The sequence below is a fragment of the Filicampus tigris genome, chromosome 6 (genome assembly GCF_054856515.1).
Source record: "Filicampus tigris isolate MCC_2025a chromosome 6, RoL_Ftig_1.0, whole genome shotgun sequence".
In the NCBI taxonomy this organism is placed as follows: domain Eukaryota; kingdom Metazoa; phylum Chordata; class Actinopteri; order Syngnathiformes; family Syngnathidae; genus Filicampus; species Filicampus tigris.
In genome coordinates, this window is record NC_141222.1 from 27303319 (window position 1) to 27325809 (window position 22491).

A 22491-nucleotide genomic window follows, 5' to 3' on the forward strand; every position below is an offset into this window, starting at 1 on the left:
GCACCGTAGTAAAACATAACTAGAATAATTCGAAAGCATTCATAAATAATTTACAACATCGTATCTAAAAATAATCAGGTTATTGTCGACGAAAAATATCCGTGGAAAAAAAATACATGTTGCCGGTAACAACCATTGGGAGCGGTACCTGAATGCAACCTGCCCACTTCCAATATGGCGGCCCAACGGAGGAATTTGATGCAGAGTGTAAGTGTAAACTTCGTCTTCCCTTCACTTCTTTGTGAACTTCTTATTTAAAAGTTAATGCATTGTATGTATTGTAATATACTTTTCTTACCCGGCTTTATTTTCTCTTTTGCACGTTTTTGTGCAGTTCCGTGACGTTTGCGCTAGCTAGCTATGTGGCTAACATACAAGGTCCAATCCCAGACGATTCGTGGTGATAAAAGCATTATAAACTACTTTATAAGTCATTGTTAAATAGGTAAATGTAAAGCTACAATGCGTGCGACTCGACGCACAGAAAAATAACTGATAAGATTAGAACATCGATAAAAGTTTCTGTGTCTTATTTAGGCTACACGGGAGGGTCTTAATGGCAACAGTTCTCAGTGTGATGCTGCCTTTTTTGTAGCATCAGAGCTGGACCGACGACCTTCCTCTGTGCCAACTCTGCGGCGTTGGCACCGCACCCAACTGCGTGTATGGCCCCGATGGCAAAGGCACGCAGAGCCACCCCAACGAGGACACACACCTTCGCTTCAGGTAAGAGAGTCTGGAATTTGATCGTGGATCCAGGTGGGGGAAAGTACAGAAAGTAAACTGGAGCCTCTTTCAAACAGCCACGTCACCCCAAAGTGGTCCAAATCCATCTTACGCTCTTCTTTCCAGGAGTGAGGATGGCTGCTCCCTGTACGGCGTCTTCAACGGCTACGACGGCAGCCGAGTGGCTAGCTTCGCTTCGCAGTGTCTTACGGCCGAACTCCTGCTAGAGCAGCGCAGTGCCGACCACACGGACACCGACATCCGCAGGATCCTCACGCAGGTCAGTGTAATACCGCATATATGGGTAGTAAATGTAACTCGGATGCTCAACAAAACAGCAGCACCTATGGGGGCACAACAGTTCCAGAGTGGAGGCCTAATGTTGTAAATTAATTCTCAATCAAGAATCAAATATTTTTCAAACCTGTCTAGTTTGTGTCTTAAGTAAAATGCCACATGATCTGTGAAAGCCGTCCTTTTTCCTTCCAATGTCGATTCAGGGTGGGGCGTTTCTTAGTGTGAAGTCATTATAGTGCTAATGAGAAATTAAAATCACATTAAAAATATTGAGCTGTGGACAAACACGCTTCATTTTTCTGCCCTAAGTATGCATTTGATGCAGATTGTTGATGGACCATCCCTTTTCTCTTTTCTGTTGCCAAGGTGATGTGTGTTGTTAATGTGTGTGTTTGTGCAGGCATTTGAAGTGGTGGAGAAAAGCTACTTGCACACTATCGACGACGCTCTGGCAGAGAAAGCTAATCTGTCCGGTTACATGCTACCGCATAGCGAGGTGTGTACCGAGGTTATTACAGCTAATGAAAACCAACAAAATGACTAAAACTTAAATTGAAACAACATTTTCATGAGCAAGATAAAATAAAAATGAAAATGCAAACCTGCTCTAAAAATTAATTAAAACAGGAAAAAAAACCCTCAAAACTAAACAAAAACTAACTATCATGAAAGATAGAAAATTATTATAGCCCCTGGTGTTTATGTGCACGCACACAAACGAAATCACCCTGTCTGACATAAAAATATTGCTTTGGCGGCACCTTGTGACATCTTGGGGCCAAGGAAGTAAACATCATTAGCTAATTGAATATCGCCTTCCTATCGCTAGTTAGACCAACGGAAAATCCCTCCACAGGTGGTTCATATCGAGGGAGGATGGAAACAGCCGCTGGTGCATTTTAAATCACTTTTTTTAAACTAACAGTAACAAAATACAGTCGTTCAAAGCGCATTCTCGGCACACCTGCCTGACACGTCACTGTACACCACAGTGGCTAACCCGATAGCCACAAACTCGTCAGACCACAGCATGTTCTCATATGTATACTTCCAGGGCACTCAACCGAGGAGGCCCCGTCTTTACAGGCTAGAATAGTACCCGTTTATAGGGTGATCCGCCCTAATTTTAAAAGGCCGTCATCCCAACAACCCCCGGCTGGACAATATTTGAACAGAAACAGTGACTCACTGCGCTCTGGAAGCCTTTTCAAAGCCTGGTCCCTTACTGAAATCTGTCACCCAAGCAACAACAACTCACTATTTTCCTCCTCGCGCTCGCCGTGGCCAATCGAATGACCGACTGCAGACCATTGGCGGACTATATAAAGGGGTGGGTGGGTTACGTCTATGCTTAATCCGTCTATTGTAACATTTTCCCAATCATTCGTCAACCATCAGCAAAACGGGCGTCTGTCAGTGACGGATGGACAGATCGGTCCGTCACATAGACGGAATGTCCAGCTCTCTCAATTTGTGTACTTACCTCGTGAACGTTTTTTTTTTTGTTTTTTTTCATGATCTGGCCTGACAGAAGGTGCAAGAGCGCCTAAAGGAGTTGGAGCAGGAGGTGTCGGGAGGAGCCATGGCTATCGTGGCGCTCATCCTAAACAACAAACTCTACATCGCCAACGTTGGTATGAAACCAGCACGCACACGCACTGGCTATGGGCTTTGGCTGTTAGCTGGCTGTTTGACTTTCTCGCCAGTAGGTGTCATGCTTGCACCATGTTTGCAAATCTAGTCAATTCATCCTGAATTTAACATCCTGCGCTTAGCCTTTTTCAGGGTGTCCACAAGGCGTTAAAGAAAAGAAAAAATCATCAGTTGAAATGGCTAACACGTTTGGTGTGTTGCTAGTAACATTTCTTCGGGTACATACTCCTTAGGGTCTGTCTGTTCTCACTGTCAAGAAATTGGAGAGTATAACATCACTTTGAGCAAAGAAAAAGAAAACAATGCTTTTTCGTGCAGTTCTCCAAATAAGAGGGACAGTGCGCTTGTTTCTATCTGTTTATTTGTCACCGACACATAAGGCAAAAGCGAATTAAATTCAGGGTGAGTTCTCTGTACACAAAAATGTGCGTTCGACTTGCCTGCTCGTGCTAAAGTTAGAACTTAAACAGCCAAGTAAATCTTTTGTTAGCTGCCTATTTCTGACTCTTTTTTTTTTTGTCCGTAATTGTATAAGGAAGTCTCAATAATTCTGTTGATGTTTCTTAGGGACCAACCGGGCTCTGCTATGCAAAACCACAAGCGACGGCCAGAATCAGTTCTTCCAGCTTGGCCGACCTCACAGCACTGATAATGACGACGAGCTACAGAGACTTGCTGCGCTCGGTGAGCTCAGCTTTTAGCATTGGCATCATTTGCATGCAACTCTTTGTATTTTTCTACACCAAGGTGCAATTTTAAATGTTCAAGGTCTTGCAATTACGGCTGCAAGTATGTTTTTTTTTTTTTTTTTTTTTTTTAATAGGCGACTAAAACAGAGCAATACTAACTGTTTGAAATGTTATCGCTGTCAGCCGTATCAACCGCTTTTTTTTCGGTTCCATCATCAAAGTGATTTAAATGGATCAGCAGTCGTTCCATTAAGCCAGCCAAAGCCTTTCCATTCCCAAGCCCGTCGACCACCACCTGCCTCATTTTGCCCGCACTCCAAACTCATCTGGGCTCCTGGTCCCAGTTATTTTCCATCCATCCGTCTAACGTCACTCTTCTCCCTCCTGCCCTTATTCCAGGATTGGATTCGGCCCGCGTGAGGCAGGCGGGCCAGATCGCCGGGCAGAGCGGCACCAGGAGGCTTGGAGACTACCGGGTCAAAATCAACTACAGTGATATTGACCTACTCAGGTAGATGAAATGAACCCGCAAACATATTGACAAGCTTATTTTAGGCATGTCTAAAATCATAAAGAATTCATTGTCAAGCCCTTTTGAGTGCAATTTCTAACCAAAACAGCAGCACCTCCTTGAGGCACTTACAAGTCTCTCAAAACAATTCACGTCCGAGGGAGCTTTTGCACCATTCAGTCTGTCACTTTTAAACCGTTTTGTCTCTGTCGAATGAAGATTGGTGGAATAGACTTATTTTTTGAAATTAGGCAAGACTGCACGCCTTCTCGTACACAAACACACTCTTTTGAATTGTCATCACAGGCCCTGAAATGATCTTCAAATGACAACTTTACAAATAACAATTGGCATCTCAGATCCTTAAATTTGACTAAAATGGCTAAAAACTCAACTGAAACTATGCCTTAAATTAGTCTGAATTGACAAAGCTAAACAATTAAAACATTTGTTCCTAGGACAAAAGTCTTTGAATACTTAATATCATTTACTGTCCTTTTTTTAGCCCATATTTATGTTAACAAATGCACACTTTTGATACCATTTCAATTTGGACTGGTGGCATTCTTTTTTTTTTTGTTGCTAATTTCCCCCCATTCAACGCATGCAGCAAAATGTCACACATGATCCTACTGTTGCCTGCAAGAGTGTCTCACTATTGAAATAGTTGTGTCACTATTGATGGATGATAATGTTTTTCATTTAGAAATAATTGAGAGGCTTTCCATTTGCGATTGTTTTGACATGCATATCCTGTATTTGTGTAGCGCGGCCAAGACGAGGCCCATCATAGCCGAGCCGGAGATACACGGTAGCCAGTCGTTGGAAAGCGTGACAGGATTTCTGCTGCTCATGTCGGAAGGATTCATCGACGCCCTGGAGTGTGCGCACGGGCCCGAACACGTCAACAAGGTAGCTGGGAGCATCGCATGCGCACACCAGTCATAATTAGACCTCTTGAAATGACTCTGTAGCTTCATTACTAGAAGGAAAGACACAAATGGCAGTTTTGAGCTTTGTTTGAAAAGACCGTTGTACTGAGCAACATGAAGTCTGGTAGATACAGTATGTCTATCATCAAAAGAACCACCAAAATCTCAAGTCATGCCCATGGGGGGAAAGTGGCCATTTTGCAGTCCGTTTTGCCGTTTCCCGTTGAAATTGTTTTTGATGTTGTACGCAAGCCCACTAGTTGAAACAAGGCATTCTGGTAAATATTGCATTTGTGAAATAAGAGTTAATCCACCCGTTTTTAGCCATCTCCGAGGGCGGCCATTTTGTCACTTCTGTCGACTGAAAATGACATTGCAACTGCTCAGGGCTCAGGTGATGACCAATCACGGCTGACCTGTTTTCTGAAGCTGAGCCGCGATTGGTCGTTACCTGAGCCCCAAGCAGTCGTGATGTCATTTTCAGTCGACAGAAGTGACAAAATGGCCGTCGCCCGAGATAGCTTAAAAGGTGTCGATTTTGCCCCTTAACTTACATTCCACAAACGCAATACTAATCAGAATGCCGTGTTTCAACTCGTGGGCCTGCTGGGAACATATCCTTGGAAAAAAAATGTGTTTGGGTTGATTTCCTCATTAAAACATGCCTCTATAACAACTCCAAATGCACCCCCCCCCCCGACATGCCTACGTGACCTGCACTCCTGTGGCATCACAGGAAATCGTTGCCATGGTGGCGGCCGAGCTGGCGCAGCAGAGCACCCTGGAGGCGGCGGCCCAGTCTGTGGTGGACCGTGTCAAGCGGCTGCACCACGACGTCTACACGTCGGGCCGCCAGAGGGCCACCTTTTGCTCCTGTCACGAGGACATGACCCTGCTCATCCGCACGCTCAACTACCCGCTGGCGGACGGCGCCCAGACGCCCACGCAAGGTGCCTTGCTTGTTCCGCAAACTCGAGTTGAAATACACTCCTTACAGGCAGTGTACTGTTAGGAGAAGAAGAAAAAAAATGGTGTCTGCGAAATTCATGTTTGGGCTGGTAAGCGTGCTAGAACTGGCACTCTTTCTCTACATCTCTTACAGCTCTGGCATGGGGCGCCCTTACCCGTACCATCTGCCAGTTTTACCTCTAATATGTTTGGTGATAAATACATTAAAAATACGGTTAAAAAATAAGATTTGTGGGAAAAGGCCCTGAGGACGGTTAGCTCTTCCTCTAGTTGTGCTAGGCTGTCCCCTTATTTAGTTTAGGGTGTTACAAAGACTCCGTTATAGCAAACATAGACTTTATACAATATTTCCGGATACAATTGATGAATATTGTAGTAGGTGTTCCCAAAGCCCTTGTCATCTGACGCACATGTTTTGGTCCTGCCCTAAATCAGTGGATTACCGGAGATCCTTTTTTGACAACGAACAATCGTGCCTCAGCTTCAGAAAAAAGGTCAGCCGTGATTGGTCGTTACCTGAGCCCTGAGCAGTTGTGATGTCATTTTCAGTGGACAGAAGTGACAAAATGGCCGCCCCCAGAGATGGCTAAAAACGGGTGGATTAACTCCTTATTTCACAAACAGAATATTTATCAGAATGCCGTGTTTCAACTGGTGGGCTTGCTGGGAACGTATTCCTGAAAATAATATGTTTCGGTTGATTTTCCCAATAAATTGGAGAAAAGCAGATTTACTCCTAAAGGGTGTGGCGATAGGTTTTATACTCATTGGAACCCCTTGCTTCAATATTTAAGGTAACTTGCACCTGCTGAGCTAGTATGATGGAGTGGGACACCTACAGTATGTCTAGTGTAGGCTAATTTTGGTGTCCGTCCGGCCGCCCGCCTCCGCCACGTTTCAGGTCTATTCACCGCATCATTTCTACTCGTTTGACGGTTGGTCTGGATACGAGCAGCAATTCTCTCACACTTAAAATAAGCAGCGCAATGTTTATTTTACTTCTTATGTATTTATTTGTTTTAATTTATAAATTGTATTTATGTATTCATTTAATGATTATTATTTTATTATGTATTTATTTCGGGGGGGACTTTATTTGAATGAGATGTGTGCATGTATATCTCTAAGCATATTTTTTCATTTACTGTAGCTAGTGTTCAAATGAATTTTTTAAATGTATTTATTTTTTATTCCAAACCCTGATCATGTCAACTTACTTTTTGGTCGGAAACCGGTGTTTTTGATGTAACCGATGCCATTTTCTACTGCAGATTACCAAAGAACTGAAAACTAATCGTAATAATATGCTAGAAAAATAACTTTTGTTGGTTGGTGATGAAGGACTTCACTTATCAGAGCACTTGACTTGCCCACATCAGGTCAAATTTGACTTAATGGGGCGCTGCTCAAGCCCAAATCAACTTTAGAGTGCTCATGAAAATAGACGCAGACATAGTGACGTCCGAGCAGCTCAAATCAAATCAAAGGCGAACATACTGTAACAGCCCAACCAAAACAGTTGATTTTGTATTTGCACTTTCATGCTGAGCTGTGCCCTCTTGGAAGTTCTTACCGACTTCCCTTTTGAGCCATTTCTCACCGTTTGGTGCTTCCAGGCGGCCGCATCTACCCCGTGTCGGTGCCCTACTCCAACAGCCAGAGCACCAGTAAAACCAGTGTCACCCTCTCGCTGGTCATGCCCTCGCAGAGCACCCTGACCAACGGGACCAACACGGCCTCCACCCTGGAGGAGGGCACCCCCACGCCCGGGTAAGCACACCTCCTCCCTTCCCACCTTCTAGAGTGTTGGGCTGCACCATTCATTATGTTTTCAATTTCAAAACGGCGATTTGATCAAACGCAATTTGCTCACCGCCACGGCTGCGATTTGGCGGTCATTGGGACATTGGAAATGTCTGCGAAAAGACCTGCCATGATTACGAAAATGGAATTCATGGTTCGTTTGCTTGATTTTATCTTAAAGGAGAAAATCAACCCAAACATGTACATATATTCAAGAATATTTTCCCAGCAGGCCCACTAGTTGAAACACGGCATTCTGATTAATATTGCCTTTGTGGAATATGAGTTCAAGCGGAAGTCAACGCAAACATATTTTTCTCAAGAATATGTTCTATGCAAGCCCACTAGTTGAAAGAAGGCATTCTGATAAATATTCCGTTTGTGGAATAAGGAGTTAATCCACCTGTTTTTAGCCATCTGTGGGGGCGGCCATTTTGTTTTCTGTTGACTGAAAATGACATCACAACTGCGCACAACGACCAATCACGGCTGACCTGTTTTCTAAATGTGAGCCGTGATTGGTTATTGTGAACATTTGTGATGTCATTTTCAGTCGACAGAAGACAAAATGGCCGCCCCCACAGATGGCTAAAAACAAGTGCATTTTGCTGCTTAACTCTTATTCCACAAACGAAATATTAATAAGAATGCCGTGTTTCAACTAGTGGGCCTGCTTCAACTCGCAAGTCAAGGCAGCGCTGTACTTTCCTGCTTTTATTCCCTCCATTGTTTGTGTTTTAACTGGACCAATGCCATTTTTTTCCTGGCTTCCTATGTGAGCACCCTCCCCCGCTGCTCATTTAGATAAGTAATATCGCCCCCCTCTTCCCTCGCTCCTCTCCCTTTTTTCTGTATTTATTCTGGGTCAGCCGTCCTTTTGCTTCCTGGTGTTCCTCTGCCGCTTTGCTTGTTTTTATGCGCGAGCTTTCATTTCCTCTTCTTTTTCTTCACGGCCAGAGAGAGATGAGAGTACAGCTGCTGGAGCCTTTTACAACTTTTCATCAAACTAAACGTAAATAAATGATGGTTGAGACTTCCAAACAGCTGAAGCCAACATGTTTTCAAGAGTGTTTAGAACATTCTTAACAAATGTAATATGTATGAAATTAGGCGGCGCTGAAGTGGGTAATTTGCTACCTGCATGATAATATTACACGTCCCCCCCCCATGTTAAATTTCTACTTTAATTTTATATCGTTAAATATTTTTCCGACAAAAGTCCAACCCTGTCAATGTGTTTTTCCTTATTTAATTTCATTTTGTCCTTGTAGTATTAAACTTTTATTCCTGAACAAAAAAAACGTTATTCCAGTAATGATAGTCTGTGTTAAATTTCAACTTTAATTTCTTAATGTCAGTTGTTTTGAAAAAGACTGGTCTCATAAAATCAATTAATTCCTTTTTAAAATTGGTCTCTTTTTAATATTTGAAAAAAAAAAATCTGCCTGAAAATCTAAAACCTTGTTAGTTTTTTTTTTTAACTTTTTTCTCACATATTTTTTTTCTAAAAAAAAAAAAAAGAAAAGCCACTTTTCTCTTAGGGTTAACCTCAGCATCCTGACATTTTTTCCCCTTGTTAATTAATTGTATTCATCTAAATTTGTTTTTATTTCTTAACAATATGTCAAATTCCTGTAATATTATAACTTAGCCATCAGCAGTATAGAGTACATTTTTATTCAACTTTTTATTTGTATAAAAAAATGGAACATGTTAGAACAGACTAAAATAGTGCTTCTTTCTTAAAAAAAAAAAAACGTTACTCTCCTAAATGACGGATTAATGGCATTTCCATTCATTTAAATGGGGAAAAGAAAGAATTTGAAATACAAGGCACCATTGTGCCACTTTCTTTTCCGTCTTCATCAAAAGAAAAATTAGACCAGTGTGACCTTGATTCTCCTTTGTAGCCGCAGCTTACCTGTTGAAAAAAAAATAGAGCAATGAAAATGAATTTTTATATTGCGCTGACCTTGGCATAATGCAACAAAATCACGGCGCCAATCACTCCCTCTTCCTCATCATCATTATTGCTGCTCCTCCTCCTCCTCCTCCTCCTTCCCGTCGGCCCTGACGCGTCACCTTCCCTCCCGTGTCCTTCACTGCGCCGCCGTCTTATAATGGAACCCCGACCTGTCCCCCCACGCGTCCCCTGTCCAGTAGCCAGAGTCCCACGGCCACGCTGCAGTCCACCAACACGCAGACGCAGAGCTCCAGCTCCAGCTCGGGAGACGGCAGCCTGTTCCGCCAGCGGGGCAGCCAGGCGGCGCAGCCCGACGAGACGGGACGCGTGCCGCCCTACGTGGACTTCACGCAGTTCTACCGCCTGTGGGGCAGCGAACACGGCGACGGACAGATCGCTCAGGGCGGCCTGGGACCCCAGTGACGCCAACGTGGCGGGGATTCTTACTCGCTTTTTCCATACAAGTGAGACATCGGGACAAAATGACCAGGAAGCCTTTTGGACTTTCAAATCCGCGCTGCTTGGAATTTTTGCTGGCCGTGTTTGGATTCCATCACGGACGAGTCCAAACGGTTTGCTCCGTTGCTCGACGGGACCTAAAAGTGTCGAGGGACTCGCTCTCCCTGTGAAGCCTTTGAGGGTTCAGAAAGGATACAAGTGTCACTTCATTAAGTACGCCATCAAAAGGAGATGTATACAAATATTGGGTTTTACGAAGAAATTAGTGCATTATCAGAAGGTTGTTTCTAATAGTTTGACCTGCTCATGTATGACATTATTTCCGTAAAGTTTTCTCTCAAAAACGGACTTTACGTGCAACTTTCATGTCATCACGCAAATGACATAGCTGCCAACTCAATTTAACTCTGTTAATTAATTTTTTTGCCAGAGTATCTTTTTGCAGGAAATTACGGAAGCGTGGAATCGCAAATGTGGAGTAAACATTTTTGGCTGCCAAGTACGTCCAAATGTATTTGCAAATTAGTTCCAATGAACCTGTTAGCGAAATGCTAAAAACGTAGCATTTTTCCCAGAATGACTTCAGCAAGTTTTTCAGTGTAAATTTACATACCCTATGGGTATGTTATATTGGATGTCAGAGGATGTATGTACCTAAATATATATAAAAAAATATATATATACACATTTATATATATATATATATATATATATATATATATTTTTTTTTTTTTTTTTTTAACCATTTGTCCTACATTATACCAATATGTTCATAAATGAAGTAAGTTGTATTTGTAATTTTTATCATTTATTATGTCTGCAGTGCATGATTTCCGTTCTGCACTATTCCCATACTACCACGGAGTAGGCACATGTGCAGGTCAACTGTTTTTAGCATTTAGCCTACAAGTACGGCCAAACGTATTTGCAAATATGTTCAAACGTACAGTTGTGCTCCGACATTGAAAAAAAAAATGGCATGTTGGATTTACTCAATTTTATTTCGTATTAGTGATTGCACGAAACTTTCCATCCACCGGTACTTAAAAATGTATTTAAATCCAGATGATTCTGTTGTGTGCAACCACTTGACAAGATAAAATTGAGTAAATTCAACATGCCATTTTTTTCTGTGTAAATGTACATACCCTATGGGTATGTTATATTGGATGTCAGAGGATGTGTGTACTTAATGTTGTGACCAGTGAGTATGTATCATTTAGATGGATTTGAATTCATATGTCCTAGACTTGTTTTTAAATATCATGAATGTGCTCAATGTACTGTTTTTTTAAATTCTATAATAAAGATATATATGTATAGTATATTACATAATTAACATAATTAATTTGAGTTTGAAATGGACATTTTAGGCTCCATTTACAGGAATTCCTTGAAGGATTAACTCCAGAAATGTTGTCCAATTGCTCCAAAATTTGGATAATGTGCACTAGACAGATGGTCGATGCTAAATTCTGAACCATTTCAGTCGGCCCCCAAAACCCGTTTGACTTAGCATCATGGATTTTATAGTATTAGCCCATCACGAGTAGACCCACAAAAAAGTCTTGGTTAGAAGTGTGAATTTTAGGCACATTTTGGTCAGACAAACTTTCCCCAGTTTGTCCTAGAAAAATTCAGCTGCTAAAGCTTGTTGAACTTAGTGACATGGCATGTGCTTGGCATGACCATCATGAGAAGACCCACCCAAAAAAATCTCAAGAAGCCCTGCCCGAAAAGACAAAGGAAGCCTACCATTTTGGTTCGAAGTGGTCTTTTTAGGTTCATTTTGACCATTTTCTTCAAAGACCAACTTTACCTATTTTTCCGTCGGAAAATTACACTCTCATAGCCCATTTCACTTAGTGATGACATTTGGTTGGCATCTCCATCATGAGAAGACCCACAAAAAAGTCTCAAGAAGCCCTGCCTGGAAAAACACCAGAAGCCTGTCATTTGGTTTCTAAGTAGTCACCTTAAGTTCATTTTGGCCACTTTTCCAAGGGCTCCTTCAAATACAGACTCCGCAAAGATTTTGTCCCGCTTTTTAAATGCTTATTGATCTCGACTGAGGTGCAGGATCACATGACAACCTGGTTAGAAGTGTCAGCTATTCTTGCTGTGCTGCTTCCTGTTTTCCAGTGGCGCAGGCAGGAAGTGGAAAGTAGGGGGTGGCGCGGCATCGGGATAAGAAAAAGAACATTGCGGAAGATGGCAGTTTGAAACACACTAAACTGCATGCTTCTTAGTCTACACTGAGATATACCTACTCCAGATGAGATTTTTTTTTTTACTTCAGCAAAATTCCGCCGCTAATAGTTAAAACCTAAAAAAAAAAAAATCCTGATGGTCTTTGGGAATAAAGATTACTTGTACTCCGTTATGTAACTCACTGGCTTATTCATCAACGTGATTAGGAAAAATAAATAAATAAATGCAACATTAATAACAATAATAATCATTTGACACAACAGCCTCTAATCAGCAGCTTTGGCTGCTGTTGTGCTCGCAGGCTACGCATGTTGCTAATTGCTCCGTTTAGATGTAATTGGTGTTTTCTTTCCACTCAGGCCATAACCCAATTCTTGAAAAGTGGCTTTAATTAGCGTAATTGCCGTTGGACGGGGGAAATGGAGAGATGTTTAAAAAGTCCGAGGGGGATTTGCAGAGAGGAGGTCAAGTCGCATTTACGGCACTCAGTCGGACTTCCCGCTTTCAAGTCTGTTTGCGCTCGTTAGTTGGAAATGCGATTCGCTTGCTGCTCGTGTAGCTTGATTTAAGACACAATCCATCATAGGGAGCACATCTTTGGTGTTGTCTTTTTCATGTTTCTTGCCTGATGATCTACAAAAAAAAAAAAAAAAAAACACTAGTGTTGATACAATGCATAGCTACCATTTTATGCTCGTTTTCAGGGGTGGTTCAAAGACAAACCTATCCAAAAAATTTGGTCCAATTGCTGGCAAATTTGAACCGAGTTGAAGTAGAGGTTTATTAATTAACTGCACAAGGACACCTCAAAAATTCTGTCCCCAAAGTCAGTTTCACTTGAGTTTGATAAACATGTCTCTCATTAATAAACACACCAAAAAATCCTGAAATTTGGTAGACATGTCTTTGTCGAGTAGGTCCACAAAAAAAGTCTCAAGAAGCTATGCTCGACGTCCGACATTTTTGTCGTATTTCGACCATTTCAAGATGTCCTTCAAAGATAAACCCTTGGAAATGTTCGATTGCTACCAAATTTGAACCATGGACACAAAACAAAAGGGCCAATGGTAAATTGCAACCTATCTGAGTTTTTGTCTTCGTGTGTGGGTGCAACATGTTGGCAAAGTTTGATGGGTCTCCTCAAAACACAAAACTGGTAACACGACATGGTCACAATGAAAACGCAACGTGCCTCAGACCAGTTTGCCTTAAAAGCTTGAAATTTAGTAGGCTTATCTAAGCATGTGTAGACCCACAAAAAAAGTCTCAAGAAGTCATACTTGACAACAAACGGGAAGTCTTACATTTTTATTCGAAGCAGCTATTTTGGCTCACCCTCCAGAATTTAATAAAGTTCCCGAAGGCAGCAATATGAAATTATGCAGCTGTCTATCAGAGTTAGTGAGTCAACCCACAAAAAAAAAAAAAATCTCAATCTCTCTACAGGAAGTTTGCCATTTTGGTCCTAGCAGCGCCTCTGCTTTTTTTTTAACCCCAAAAAACCTTCAAGAGCCCATACCAGAAAATCCAGAAGATGTCGGTCATTTTGTTGTAAAGCCCTCCAAAATTGGACTTAGGGAAGTCTCTGTGACTTTTTTTTTTTTTTTTTTTTAATGCTGCCCCCAAAGCCAGTTTCACCTGGCAACATAAAATTTGTAAGGAACGAGTTTTGGGGTTTCTTTGAGTTTTTCTTTGCCCCCCACGTGTGCAACACTTGGAAGTTTGAATGTATTTTTAGTCCGTGCGATTTTTAATTGATTTACATTCATTTAACCCGTGCAAGTTTAAAGGATTTTATGGTAGTCTTGCTTTAACATGTAGAAGTTTGAAGGTTTTTTTTTTTTTTGTTTTTGGAATGGTACTCTTGTTTTAACCTGCACATTTTTTACTTCCTCCCAAATATGTGCCCACTTTAAGATCTTCCAGCCAAATAAGAAATGAGACAAGAACATTGAATCCATTTCAGCTTGGGCGGCGAGCTCAGACAAGTCCAGTTTGCGCGTCACTCTCTCTTTATCATGTATTTATTTATCATGACCCTGTCGTTGCATTTTTCACCTCACAAACACTTTTCAACTCCACAGTGGCGCCAAACCCATGTTTGGCACAGCACTCCTCTCAGTGACCAATCCAACATGCCTTTGTCCTCTGCAGACGCTGTGCAAGTGTGTTTTCTATTCATTTGGCCACAAATTCACCTTTCACATGCTCCCATTTTAGGGTGTGTTCGAGAGTGCAAACAATTCACGCACATCCACGCAACGCTTCCTGTCTTTAACAGCACAGCTGATTAGAGTCACCTGAGAGCGACTGCAAGTCAAGAAGACGACGAGGCGTTTATCCCAAGGCGAGGCGGCGGTTGCAAGAGGTAAACATTTTGGAGTATTTACTCGGTGTGAAGGACGGCGTGTGTACAAACATCTGCAGGTGTGACGTGGGTGGGGAAGTGTCGCGAAATGAAGCGTCGTCGAGAGCCTGTCATTGTACGGCCCACCGTGACATTTTTAAAACAAGGTTAGAAAAAAAAAACCACATCAGATTTAGTGAGTTTGCCCGCAAATGCATACAATACTGTATATAAAAAATGTTCAGTATTTTGTCGTTTATGAACATTCAGGTACCTAATATGCATGTTTTTATAAAGAGAGACGATTTAGAGCAGGGTGCCCAAGTCCGGTCCTCGAGACCTTTCCAGCCTATTCTAGATGTCTTATACTTCAGCACACCTGATTCAAATGTTCGGCATCACCAATGATTTAAAGTGTGGTGAAACACACAATTGACACCGAACTTTACTCATTGGGTTTTGTAAAGAAGAATAGAATCAGTGTTTCCGTCGAGCAGAGCAAGTTGTCCAGGTCCTGAAGAGCAGAGCAGCCCCAGCCCATCACTAGGGCTGCTCGATTAGTGATGGCTTGATGATACCTCATGGAGTGTATTGACACGGTACACGAACTGTGTTGACACTGTATTGATGCAAATGATCATTTTTTTTTTTTTTTTGGTACAAAACAAGAAAATGTTTAAACCTAAAAAAAATATAAATGCCAATAAATTTCTTTGAAACACTATAATTATGTATGTTCCTTTTGGACCAAACAAATCTATAAAATTTGTTGTAAAATTAAAAAAAAAGTGTAAATGTATAAAATTTAGTATGATTTCCGTGGGTAACAAAAAAAAAGTGCACTGGATATGAATCATTAATCAAGAATCGTTTTTTTTACAACTATGCCAATTTTGTAACCGTGGAGTGTAATAATCGTAATTGAATTTTGATTAATTGCACAGCCCTAACCCTCACCTTATTTGACTCTTGCCAACTCTGCCTTGGACGTCATTTTTGCAAAGTCTCTTTCTTACTGTCGCGTCCTGGACACTGACCGTAACTGAGGCGCCAGAGGCCTGCAGTTCTTTCGATGTTGTCTTGAGTTCTTTTGCGGCCTCCTGGATGAGTCGTCGCTGTGCTGTGATGAGTTCAGCGTGTCCATGATGACTGTTGTCCGTCCTTTGTCTGCTGAAAGAATGATAGTGTTATTGTCCGTTTTGAGAGACGTCGTTGCTTTTTCGCTCCATTTTTATGACGTTGCTTTTGTGGATTTTGAATGCTCAAATGTCTCCCCACCCATTTAGCTGTTTTGAGACACGTCACACCGCCAGCTTTTGGGGACAGCTTTTGCAAAGGCTGGAGTGACAGACGAAGGATTCAGCAAGGGGGCGGGGTCAGTCAAACATGGCCAGGTAGCTTTGAATAGCTCCCACTCCCCCCACCCCCCAAAAATACATATGTTTGATGGTTTTTTGAAATTACATTTCAACTTTATGGTTTTAACGCTTTTCTAGCTTGTTATGAAAGGACACCGTTTTAGAAAAATATATATATATAGAAAGCTCGCTCTAATTTTTGGTCTGTGTTTAACCCAGACCCTCCTCTTCCCTATCCATCTCTAAAATTTATTTATTTTTGAACTGATTATGCTTGAACATTGTTGAAGTTCCGCATTGAATCTTGCTTTTTTTTTCACAGCGCACAATTGTCGAGAAGTCAAAGGTGCCCTTGTGAATATTGTCGGCTGTATTATTGCTGGGCCATAAAGTTGTCACGGCAACAAATGCTACAATCGTTCGTGCATGTGTTTGCTAAACATTGGCGAGCCCGGTCAAAGTATCACACGCTTAAGTACACTAGTGAGACGCACAACACTGTCCAATTTGAAGACTTTCTTGACTTGATAAGATAAGAATGCCTTTATTGATCCCACAGTGGGGAAATTTTCATGGCTTATCGTTGCTTTTCATCAGTCCTCATGGTCAGTTGAGTTTTGACAGTGCGTTCACTTGTCCCCAAAAATGCCTGACATTTTTTTTTTTTTAGTCTGACTGGCGGGAGCACCACAAGACTGATTCACACACACACACACCCAAGCACTGAATGTGATTTAGTCTTCGATGCACATTTTTGTCAACATCAAAGACGATTTGGTCTTAGTTCATGTAATATACAACTAGGGGAGGATACCGAATACAAAATATGAGATGAAATTGCAAAATATTAAGACCAAGCAATACACAATATGAAACGAAATTCTGAAAATCGTACGAAATGTTGGGAAAAATATGAAATGAGATCAACTAAACATCAAATATATTAAGACAAAATATGATACATGCACACACACACACATATATGTGTATATATGTATGTAAATGTGTATGTATATATTGTATCTATTATGCTGCCCCTGGTGCGCACACAAGATAGAGCAGAAAATGTCCATTGAACGGAAGACAAATGTCAAAGGTCATATCAAATTCTTTACAATCTACGTAATTGTTTTAGCAAGGTCACGTACAAGTAACAAATCAAACTCGCGAGTCAAAGCACCAATATCAATATCCTGTACCGTAGATTTGTATTCCGCTTTCTTTTTTTTTTCTCCTGGGTCATAGACTCCGCCAAGTTAACCGCCACCACTGGAGGTAACAATGATAAAAATAGCACTGAGCTGCTCCTATTCCCTTCATGTGTTAGAATCCTGGTGTGCGGTTGTGCTACAATCTATATTAGTGGGGCAAGGGAGGGGATCTTGGGCTATTTGGCAGGGTCTTTCCTATTATGAAAGGCATGGGCGTCAAACTTGAGGGTGGCGGGGGGGGAAGACTTTGTGGGCAGGCCCCCCCTGCGTGTGTTGGGGTGAGCCCTGTGGAGCCCTCCCACCAATATCATGACACAATGTAATGTTCTTAATGTTCACTCTATTTTGCGTTCGGGGTCGCCACTCACCTCCCCACCACAACCATGAAGGGGGGTGGGGTGGCGGTGGGGGTTGGGGGGGCTCTCTAACGATTACTCAGGGGGCCGGGTTTTGGTGCGACGCCCCTGATCACAGATCACAGAATAACATGGACGTTCATTACCAAACCTCCTCCTCCTGCTTTTCATCCACCAACCCCCTCTCATATTTCTACCCCCCTTCACCTCCGCCTGTGGTTGGCCCCCCTCCATCCACCCTTCCATGCAGCCCCTCCACCCCTTGTCCGAGGCGGCGTGACGGGGAAAGGCGGAGCTCTCCTCTCGCCGAGCTGCTGCCGCTGCCGCCGCTGCCGCCGCTGCCGCCGCCTTCATTCGCCCTCCTTCCAACCTGCAGCGGAGATGGTCAATTCAATTGCCACTGAAGAACAAGACGAGCTGGACTATTTCGGTTTTTTTTGCGCGGCGTGGGAAGAAGACGCGGAGGAAGGAAGGCAGGCGAGCAAAGACGGAGAGGCGGAGGCCGGGAAACACGCACCCAAATCGGGCTGAGAGGACGGCGGACATCGGCGGTCGACACCCCCGCGAAGGCACCCCCACCGCTGCTACCGCCACCACAACGTCCCGCCTCATCCCACCACATCCCTCCATCCTGGCGAATTAGGAGAAAAAGGATTATAACCGCCGCCGCCATCGATTCGAGATCATCCGAGCCCCGGACTTGCGGCGCTCCTCCCCGGCCGCAGCAGGGTCCTCCCAGCCGGGGATGCGGCGCCTTGTGCGGGATAGAGTCGGACGGGCAGCCAGGCTCTCATCCGCAGTGGACCCATGAAAGACATCTGACACAAGCACAGATGGGTAAGAGGAGATGGCGTGCGTGCGCGTGTGCGTGCGCGTGCGCGTGCGCGTGATGTTGGATGAAGTTGATAATAACAAGAAGCGCAGATGGCCTGCGCTGCCTTTCCATATAAGATGACGGTCTTTAGTGTAGTGCCTTAGGTCCTCATACATAGAATACAATGGACCCCGCGTACTCGCGGTTCGGCAGCTGCGGATTCACCTATTCGTGGATATTTTTTGGTTGGGTTAACCCTTGTCGGGTTTTGTTGTTGTTGTTGTTGTTCTTTTGGGAAAAAATCGTTTATAGAAGGTTTATCGCCGTCTTTTTTTCCAAGTATTCAAATGTATTTAACGTTCATCAGTGCTACTTAGATTTCCACTTTTATGAAAAGGCACCTCAATAGTGGCCAGTGGAAGATCTAGACTTTTATCCCTAGGGGGCCATGGGGTGGCCAAGGCTATCTCGGAGGGTCAGAAAAACAAAAACTTGGGAACATGTTATCAACAATCAACATCCATTTTTATACTAAATAAAATGTGCGCGCGTGTGCACATACATCTAAAATATTAACAACGTCAGTTACAGGCAAAACATTTTTCATTTGTTTAGCTACAATGTAAATGATGATAATGAAATGCATAAGCATTCATTTATGTTATTCTCTTTAGAAACCACTCAAATGGTTTTGAGCAAAGACACAACACCTACAAGCATTTGCAAACACAACAGTTTGCAAAATTCAAAAGCAAAGCAGAGAAAACAAAAGTATCTTACAAAAAAAATGACTAAATTACGAAAATTACTAGACTAGATAATAAGACAGTAGCCTATTGTTACTTCACGGCTGGCATCGCACACTGTTATAAAATCTCCACTTTCAGCCTAAAAAATGTCAGGGAAAATAGACTGGTGTAGATGGTTCATTAGATATTCAACCTTTTCAGCGAGTTGACACACTGTGGGAGTATATAGACCAGGGATGGGCAACTGCTGGCGGTCTGCGGACTGCACTTTGAGTGGCCCTATGAATAATTGCCCCCGCCCCCAATTTATTTATTTATTTACATTCCAAAAATTCACACCATCCAGGTTATTTTTGCTCATACTTATTTTCCATTTTTTCACAGAATGCAACATCCCAATTCATTCCCAATGAGACATTAAAAAAAAAAAAAAAGTCCGATCAAAATTCCTAATGTCCATCTCTTTCAGGTCACCTGAGAAACTATTTGAAACTTTCCAAGAATTCACACTTATCCATATTTTTCCACGTTCAAATTCCATACTGTACGTTACTACCGCTTTATTAATATTCCTTGACCGGTTAAAACCATTCCAACCACTAAATATTTTCCACATCCCAAATTCCAACTATTCCACATGTACTCTTCAGCTATTCAGCCTTCACACTTTGTCGAAATTGCGTCGTCTTGTTGTTTTTAATCATTCTTAACTGCAATAAAAAAAATACAAAGAAACAAGCAGTTTCAAGAAAACATTTTCTCAAAAATATTTCAAATTGTTACTCAAAAGAAGTGAGCCACCCTTGATAGTAAATATTTAGTCTTTTTCCAAAGTATTTCACATTCTTAAGTGTCGCACAAGTTTAAAGATCAATTTGAACTGCTCTGGTAGTGTTGCCATGATTCCAAGCTGTACCTGCATAGCTTACCTCGATACTGAAACCACATCACGGCAAAAACGTGAATCGTGCAGCGCATATGAAAAGTCTACACACCCCTGTTTAAATGGCAGTTTTGTGATATACAGTAGATAAATCATTCCAAAACTTTCCCCACCATGAATGTGATCTTTAATCTGTACAACTCAATTGAATCCTTCCGAGAGGGGAAATAAAAGTAAACAAGAGATTATGAGCTATAAATACAGATATTAATCACGGTGGTACATTTAGGCCGCCTCGGAGTCGGGAGGATCCGTGTTTCGGATAATGGTAATAATAATGATAATCTCGCTTTTGTGCTCGCCGTGTTGCTTGTTGTGACAAGAATAAAAAATGAAATGTCCTTTCATATCAATATATTGCACCCCAAAGATTCCAAATCAATGGGGCTGCTGTGCAGAAAGTGAATAAATTGTTAAAAATCAATAAAGTTGTCGGAGCAAAGAACAAAAACATTGCAAATCAATCGAGCTTTTGTGCTCAAAACCAAAAAGGATTGTTGCGCCAAAAATAAAAATCACTACAAACCAATGTGGCTGTTGCACAAAAACAGCCAAAACAACAATTGGGCTCTTCCACCAAAACAACCAAAAATAGTTTCAGAGGAAAATCAGTGAGGTTGTTCGGCAAAAAGAGCAATTAAACAACGAAAAGCTCTAAAATGAATGAGACAAAGAATAATGAATACAATTATGTAAAAAAAAAAAATCAATAATAATAAACGTAATAGAAATAATTGATGAGAAAAAATGGGAAGGCTGACGATGACAAAATTACATTTAATAGCAATTAAATGAAAATGCTGAAAAAAAAAGAGAACTAAAGTAAAATACAAACTAATTGACTGCACATTTTTTCACTTGAGAAATGACTCAGAGAAAAATAAAAACAATAAAAGAAATTAAATGAAAAATCGGGGAAAATATGATCAAATCAACTTCAAATGAATCATTAAATGAAAATGATGCGATTATTATGTTGTCGCCAGTAAATAAGTTAAACTGACAAATTAATTACTTGAGTACATTATTTTGATTTAGAAATAAACCATTAATAAAACTAAATGCTGTAATACAATAAGGGGAAAAATCAAACATTTAATTCAAGAAAAATGCTACAATTACAATAAAATAATAAAATGGTGACTAGTAAGAAAAAAAAGTAAAATACGCAAATTGAGTATATTGCGCAATATACACTTTCTAAATAAATGTACTTTTAATTAGAATTCTTAAACATTCAAGTACAAAAAAAATCACATTGTATATGCATATACTGTTTTTCGTTTGTTTGTTTTGTTTTGTTTTTGGCTTAAAAATGGATGTTGAAAATACTTGTCCACCTCATTGTGCCCTGGATTGGACGCCAGCTGACCAATCATTTTGACAATCCTAAGCTAACAGTGTTAAACTAACCCGGCTCATCGCTTCACTTCAATCCTGCTTTTGCTGCTGTTGCCGTGGCGATTAAGATGTGTTCCACCGCTGTTCTGACAGCTACACACACACGCACGCACGCACACACACACACACACACACACACACGCACACCAGGATGCTGGCTGTGCTTACTCTGTTCCTGGAGAGAATAAAAGACATCGCTTTCCAATTTTTGAAGTGTTTTTGAACAGTTTCCCAAGCGGTGTGTGTGCATATTTGACTTTCGCACAAACACACGCACATTTATAGGACGGCATGTGTGTTGCTTCATATCCTTCCTGTTGTTTTGCCCTCCCGCTCACCCCTGAGTGCTCAGCTGGAGCGTCCAAACACATGAAAGTCGGCCTTGTCGTTGCGTTTCCGGAATGTCGGCCGTTTTTTGGTGACGTGTCGTCGTCGCAGACGCGCTGATAAGATTTGTCTTAGACGGACATATTATTGCCATGAGCAACCAGCCGCATAATTGGCTGATTTAATTCGATAGTCGCCTGAGACGCTAAGGTCCCAAAAGAGCGATACAAGTCCGCTTCGACTGGTAAGCTATGCGAAGTGGTAGTAAAATTTGGCTCGGCGGGATTTAGGTAATGTTTTGAAAACTCCGCCCCCAAAGCTTGTGTCACTCAGCAGCATGAAATTTGGTAGGCATGTCTGTCGGCAGTAGAGCCACAAAAAAATACGTCTCAAGAAGCCGTGTCTGAGAAGACACAGGAAGTCTGACGTTTTGGTTTGAAATGGCCATTTTGGGTTAATTTTGGCACCCCGCAGTTTATTTAAAAAAAAAAAAAAAAATCAATTTACCCACAAAAAAAGTCTCAAGAAGCCGTGCCAAAACAGAAAGTCTTTCCTTTTGTTTTGAAATTGCATTTTGGGTTCATTTCGGCCCCCTGGAGTTAAAAATAAATAAATCAGCCCCTGAAGCCAGCTTCACTTGGCAACATGAAATTTGGTAGGCACGTCTGACATGAATAGACCTACAAAATAGTTTCAAGAAGCTGTGCCCAAACAGAAACAGGAAGTCTGTCCTTTTGGTTTGAAATTGAATTTTGGGTTAATTTAGCCCCCT

At 41.7% G+C, this 22491-nt stretch overlaps 2 protein-coding genes across 4 annotated transcripts in view; both read left to right on the top strand.

Moving 5' to 3' along the window:
* The first annotated feature begins 118 nt into the window (after nucleotides 1–118).
* Nucleotides 119–11327, top strand: tab1 (TGF-beta activated kinase 1/MAP3K7 binding protein 1). 2 transcript variants are annotated; one of them, XM_086033703.1, is made up of 11 exons: nucleotides 119–207; nucleotides 596–726; nucleotides 853–1006; nucleotides 1424–1519; nucleotides 2555–2657; nucleotides 3244–3360; nucleotides 3765–3876; nucleotides 4644–4788; nucleotides 5545–5758; nucleotides 7394–7547; nucleotides 9741–11327. In XM_086033703.1, exons 1-11 carry the CDS (start codon nucleotides 175–177, stop codon nucleotides 9964–9966), a joined length of 1485 nt encoding a protein of 494 aa, XP_085889829.1. In that variant the 5' UTR covers nucleotides 119–174; the 3' UTR covers nucleotides 9967–11327. The 2 variants fall into 2 exon arrangements, with proteins under 2 accessions (XP_085889829.1, XP_085889830.1); XM_086033704.1 differs by lacking the exon at nucleotides 9741–11327 and adding an exon at nucleotides 8385–9068.
* Nucleotides 11328–14416: 3089 nt separating this feature from the next.
* mgat3b (beta-1,4-mannosyl-glycoprotein 4-beta-N-acetylglucosaminyltransferase b) overlaps nucleotides 14417–22491 on the top strand; it is a 38422-nt gene continuing 30347 nt past the window's right edge. The window contains exons 1-2 of one of the 2 annotated variants that reach the window (XM_086033701.1): nucleotides 14418–14581; nucleotides 17736–18322. The gene's annotated coding sequence lies outside the window, so the exon portion shown is untranslated. Of the gene's footprint in view, nucleotides 14582–17735; nucleotides 18323–22491 lie in introns of both variants that reach the window. The other variant, XM_086033702.1, reaches the window with a different exon arrangement.

Bases quoted from the DNA above. Each gene is read 5' to 3' on its own strand.
- tab1 (XM_086033703.1), top strand. From the start codon at position 175: ATGGCGGCCCAACGGAGGAATTTGATGCAGAGT. The intron at 1,007-1,423 runs GTCAGTGTAATA...GTGTTTGTGCAG, and splicing joins TCCGCAGGATCCTCACGCAG to GCATTTGAAGTGGTGGAGAA. The intron at 1,520-2,554 runs GTGTGTACCGAG...CTGGCCTGACAG, and splicing joins ACATGCTACCGCATAGCGAG to AAGGTGCAAGAGCGCCTAAA.